Source organism: Oenanthe melanoleuca, chromosome 13 (genome assembly GCF_029582105.1).
Source record: "Oenanthe melanoleuca isolate GR-GAL-2019-014 chromosome 13, OMel1.0, whole genome shotgun sequence".
In the NCBI taxonomy this organism is placed as follows: Eukaryota; Metazoa; Chordata; class Aves; order Passeriformes; family Muscicapidae; genus Oenanthe; species Oenanthe melanoleuca.
In genome coordinates, this window is record NC_079347.1 from 5,765,257 (window position 1) to 5,770,916 (window position 5,660).

The window sequence follows — 5,660 nt, forward strand, 5'->3', positions numbered from 1 at the left end:
CTGCGATGCACTCGGGGGTGCCGGGATGAGCCCGGGAATGCCATGATGAGCCCGGGGGTGCTGCGATGAACTCGGGGGTGCCGGGATGAGCCCGGGGTGCCGGGATAAATTCGGGGATGCCGGAATGAGCCCGGGTATGCTGCGATAAGCCCGGGGATGCCGGGATAAATTCGGGGGTGCCCGTGAGGAGCCGAGCCGATGGCGGGGGGATGGGGGACGACGACAGAGCCGCGCTCCTCTGAAGTTCCCTCTTCGCCTCATCATCAACCTTAATTACCACGGCGGCTTTTTTTTTATTTTTTTTTCCCCCTCGCTTCGCTGTGATTACAGCCCTGCACGGCTCCTCGGCGGGCCGCCCGCGTCATTAACCCCGTGTCATTAATTGCGAACATGGGGGGGGTGGGGGCCGGGAACTCCCCGCGAGCGGCGCCGGCTGAGCCCCGCCCCTTTCGCTCGCTCTCAGCCAATGGGGCGCGGCCGTGCGCCACGTCACGCGGCACGGCGGGCGCTGATTGGCCGGCGGGGCGGCTCCCCCGCTCGCCCAGGCAGGCCAGCGGCGGGCAGCCCCAGAGGGGGAAAAGGGGGGCGGCCGGGCCCGCTCGCCGCACTCGCCGGGCAGCGCCTGCTCCAGCTCCGCCGCACCGCCATGGCCTCCCCGCACAAGGCCAAGGACGTCTTCTCCTCCTCCTCATCCTCCTCCGACGAGGAGGGCGCGGCGGCCGGCGCCGAGGAGCCGCACAAAGTCAAGGTGTCCAGCCTGCCGTTCAGCGTGGAAGCGCTCATGTCCGACAAGAAGCCGCCCCCCAAGGAGCCGCCGCTGCCCGCGGCCGGCGGCAGCGCCGACGGGGCGGCCGTGGGCACCTCCCGGAACCTGCTGCTGGCGGCCCACGGCTCGCGGGACGCGCACAGCCCGCCCGGGGCCATTACAAAAACCTTCGACAGCGCCTCGGTCAAGTCGGAGAACTCGGAGGATGGCTCGTCCTGGATCCCTTCCGAGGCCGGGAGATATTCCCCGCCGCCAAGTGAGTGCCCCGGGGGCGGGCGGGATGCGCTGCAGCACGGAGATAGATGTTTTTGTTATTATTTATCCTATGTAGCTCCTGTATTTTATATCCTGCCGGGTCCCTGAGCGAGCTGGGCTAGGGGAGGGTCTCCTATGGAAGGAGATGATTTTTAAACTCCTTTCCAACCTAAAACTGTGAGGTTCCGCTGTACTTTTATAGGTATTCATATGCGTGTCGACTTTAGGTATATGTTACATATTTATTATTATATCTTTGCATTATTATGTATTTGTAGAGTTAGATGTCTCTATAAGTGACTGCACTGATGTATATGAATATAGACCGCTTTCAAAGCCTTGAAAAGATCAGAAATCGCCCGAAACTCCTGTCCCGACTGACGGTCCCCTGGCAGTTCGTCCTTTTCTGTTCCCCGCAGAAACTCGGGATTTCTCGCTGTGCCTTTCTCCCACCGCGGAGCGCGGCGATCTCTCAAACTCGGGAATTCCAGCCTTGAGCCGCCTCCCGGCGCGGGGTTTGTCCCTCCATCCCCGGATCCCGAGCTTGTCAAAGTTCCCCGAGTGATCCCGACCCCGTCCCCTCCTTAGGGACACTCGGTGCGGCGGTGACAGGTCAATTCTGAAACCCTGAGACTTTCCGTGCCATCCCGTATTAAAAAAAAAAAAAAAAAAGGAGGAAAAAATTGCTTTTAATTCCTTAAAAGCCCCAAAACATCCTTCAGGAGAAGGGGAAGGAGCATCCCGGCCGCGGCAGGACGCACACCTGTGTCAGGATTTATCCGCGCATTCCTAACTTGCCTGGTGGAAATTAAATCCTCTGCTTTATTTAAGTTAGAGACTTTACAGGCGCGAATTGTCTCACGGAATTTGCTCCTCAATCTAATATTGAAGGAGGAAAGTTTAGTGTTGTTACAGTTTTCCTTAATTTTTTTAACAATAATTTTGATTTGGCTTCATCCACTTCCTTTTTTTTATGATAACCTCGAATTAATTTGATTTCTGTCGTGCTGGGAGAGGGCAGGAGGATTCCGCCCATGGCATTCCCTGTGTAACTCCAGTTTTCAATTTTTATGTACCCTCAAATGTGCTGGAAAAACACGTAAAAAAGGCTTTTGCCCTTACTTGGACCCCTTCTCTAAATCTGCCCGGACTTAGACACGGCCTAATAATTTCACAGTATTTTTTCCCCTTCGAAATTCCCCGTATTTCTCTTTTAAAATTATTTTTTTCTCGGGATCGGCAGAAGAGTTTTGTAAGGGACTTCGGTAGTTGAGAGTTCTCGTCACTTCGGAGGATTTGGGGAGAAAATTGAGAATCAGGGAAGGGAAGGTCCTTCGGCCTCGAGAATTTTCCTCATTTTCCACCTCGGCAGGAGGCAATGACCGATTCTCCCGCAGGAAAACCGCCTGTCCATGGAGAGTTTTGACATTAAAAATAGCCCTTCCATTTATTGGTATTATTAATATTAATATTATGGGTGGGATGAGCTGGGCGAAAAGCTGTAGAAGTTCGAATTTTGAGGAACACGGAGTGGGAGCTCTCCCCAAATGGTGATTTTTTTGGCCAGGAAAAGAAGGATAAAGAGAAAAAAAAAAAACGAGCGAAACAAATCAGCGAATATTTGGGGACTGGCACGGGATAAACGCAATTCCGGGGGCTGCGGTGGCCGCGGTCCTTGTGCTTCTCCGAGCCTGGCAGTGGCTGGGAATGTGTCCCTGGGCTGTGTCCTGCAGGGGAGAATTCCCGGGATTTCATGGAAAAACGCGTGTGTACAAGCGCGGCGGGAGCTGGGACGGGTCGGGCTCTCCCAGAGCCACGGGCACCCCAAAACCCGGCCCTGCTGAGGACAGGAAAAGAAAGGAGTCGGGTTCAAAAGTAGCGAATTCATAGCTGTAGTTTTAATTTAGTGCAGTTTTAGAAGTGAGTCAGCTGAGCACCTGAATTATTAAAATGCCCTGGTGGGGTCACAGGCCAGTATTTGAGAAGTTGTTTCCTAGAAAAGCTTTATTTTTGTGTTTTCAGTATTTCAGTATTTTGTCTTCTAGAGGAAGAGCAATAAGAGAAGTGTAATTTCTTCTGCTGTAACTGTTTTCTCCCTCCCCTTTCTGAACTTTAGAACAATTTCCTCGTGGGATTTTTTAATTGCATGAAACGTGCTTAAACAGCTTCTTAGTCTGGCTTATTTTAAAAAATAAAAGAGTGAAACGAGCACAGAAAACCCAAAGTGCAAACACTGACAAGTACTTGAAGCAGACACCAGAGTGGACAAAATTCAGCAGCCTGGGTGTCACTTGCAGTGTCCTGCCAGTGTGACTTGTCCTGTGCCCTGGGAATGAGCAAAACACAACCAAATTACCGAGCTTTTGAAGCTGTCTGCTTTTTATTCTTTAGATTGCAAAATTATTAGTGAAGTGCTAAATTAATCTAAAGGCAAGTCAGAGCTCTGCCATCTCGGGAATATTGCCTAACCTGGCTGGGGTTTAAGGCAGGCACAAAAGGTGGATTTTCTGGCTTTTATTGGCTACAAAATGCTGAAGTTTTTCTGGGTTTTGTTTTCTTTTTTTCATTGGCAAGTGTAATAAAAGCTAAGTGTTGAATTAAAAGAGCGCTGCTTTCTTGTTTGAGTTTGCTGGGGTTTTTTTATACTGGTTGATAATCAGAAAACACCCACTGAAAATCAAAGTTAATCAGCAGAAGAAACACTTGATTTGGAAGAAAATATAGAAAGAAAAAAAAGCGCAGTTAGCAAAACCACAAAAATTGTCAGACCTTCTTCAGCTGTCACTTGTGCTTAGTGGGGAAATCCCGGAGCGGGGCTGGGCTCTCCTCTTGCCGCACTGTCCTTTGGGGAATGTGCTGCTCCTGTGCTTCCCTGGAGCCGTGCAGCAGCCAGGGCACTTGGTCTGCGTGCTCCACACCCCTGTGAAGTGACTCCCAAAGCCACCTGCGAGCCCTCTGTCCCTTTTGAACCCGCTGAGGCGAAATTTCCCTTGGCAGCGCATCAGCCCCAAGCGCTGGGAACTTTAAGGAAAAGATTCCCAGAGCCCCTCGCTGAAGGATGCCGTGCTTGGAGGGGACCCCTGGGACACGCAGCACCCTGCAGAGCTCCGGGGCACTGCTGCTGTGATAACCGGCCTCTCCCTTCCTTGCAGGACACCTGAGCCCCACCGCCTGCACCCTGAGGAAGCACAAGACCAACAGGAAGCCCCGCACGCCCTTCACCACTTCCCAGCTGCTGGCTCTGGAGCGCAAGTTCCGCCAGAAGCAGTACCTGTCCATCGCCGAGAGAGCCGAGTTCTCCAGCTCCCTCAACCTCACAGAGACCCAGGTCAAAATCTGGTTCCAGAATCGGAGGGCCAAGGCCAAGAGACTGCAGGAGGCCGAGCTGGAGAAGCTCAAAATGGCAGCGAAGCCCATGTTGCCGTCGGGGTTCAGCCTGCCCTTCCCCATCAACTCCCCCATCCAGGCTGCCTCCCTGTACGGCACATCCTACCCCTTTCACAGACCTGTGCTCCCCATCCCGCCCGTTGGACTCTACGCCACTCCCGTTGGATACAGCATGTACCACTTATCCTAAGAAGATCCCACAAAGCCTCAGACAGACAGACAGACAGACAGACAGACTTCCTGGTGGATCCTGTCCAGCCCTGAGAAGGCAGAACCCCAACCAGTACTGGCCATTCCTTCTGCACGCTTCTATCTTGGCACCTGGGAGTTTGCTACGGGTTGGGCGTCTCCTGAGAGTGCTCTGAGCACTCAGAGTCTGCTCCTCACAGCCAAAAAAAAAAAAAAAAAAAAAAAAAAAAAAAAAAAAAAAAAGCATAAAAAAACAACCTAAAAATTCTTTTGAGTAAATGTAGGGGTTTCATCCATAGGTTAAAAAAGAAAGGACGGGTGAAAAAGCAATTTTATCATACGGAGGCAGAAATTCCCTGACACCTCCCTGGCGGGGTTTAGAATAAGAGGGGTGTGTGCCCTCGAGCCACTCTTTAAGTCGCCATCACTTCACACGGGGGGAGGGAAATAAAAAGGTCTGCTCGAAGTTTTGTTGTTCGGTTGTTTTTTTAAGGACAGCAGAGCCCGTAGCTAGAGACGTGTAAATAGAAACTAGAGCCGGTAGAGTCTCGGTGAAGTTCAGAGCCAGCAAATTCCTGCATTTCTGGGGGGAGGGTGAAGTTTTGCATCCCAAACCTCGGCGAGATGAGCAGCAGGGCCCCTAAAGGTAGAGCCCAGCTTTCCCCACCGTGGCTCCTGTAATGCCTTTCTGTGTATAAATAGCTTCAGCCTTTGGAAAGCGCTGGCAGGGGAGGTGAAGAGCAAGGGAGGGTTCTTAGGCAGGCTGGTTTTTATCTCTTCCTATTGGCATGCTTAGAAATTTTTGGCTGCAGCCAGGTAATCTTGGCTCTGCAATGCTCTTGGAAAACCTGGAGAGAGGGGAGAAAGACGTGGGTTGTTCCCATAAAGGATTGTTGAATCCTTCTGGGGTTTTTATTATTTGTATTTGCCACAGCCTGTGCTAAAGAGAACCTCCCGAGTTTTCATCCATTCTAAGGGTGCCAGTAGAAATTACTCGTGCTTTAAAGCCTTCTAAAGAGAGATCCAGGTGTCACAATCAGCCCCACGAGCAGGACAGTGGGGT

At 51.8% G+C, this 5,660-nt stretch overlaps 1 protein-coding gene across 1 annotated transcript; it reads left to right on the forward strand.

Annotated features, from left to right (window-relative positions):
* The first annotated feature begins 577 nt into the window (after positions 1 to 577).
* MSX2 (msh homeobox 2) lies at positions 578 to 5,294 on the forward strand. Its single transcript, XM_056502333.1, has 2 exons — positions 578 to 1,022; positions 4,174 to 5,294. Exons 1-2 carry the CDS (start codon positions 647 to 649, stop codon positions 4,596 to 4,598), a joined length of 801 nt encoding a protein of 266 aa, XP_056358308.1. The 5' UTR covers positions 578 to 646; the 3' UTR covers positions 4,599 to 5,294.
* The last annotated feature ends 366 nt before the right edge of the window (positions 5,295 to 5,660 follow it).

Excerpts from the sequence above, each read along its gene's own strand:
- MSX2 (XM_056502333.1), top strand. The coding sequence starts at position 647 with ATGGCCTCCCCGCACAAGGCCAAGGACGTCTTCTCCTCCTCCTCATCC. Across the intron at positions 1,023-4,173 it reads GAGATATTCCCCGCCGCCAA|GACACCTGAGCCCCACCGCC; the intron begins GTGAGTGCCCCG and ends CCTTCCTTGCAG.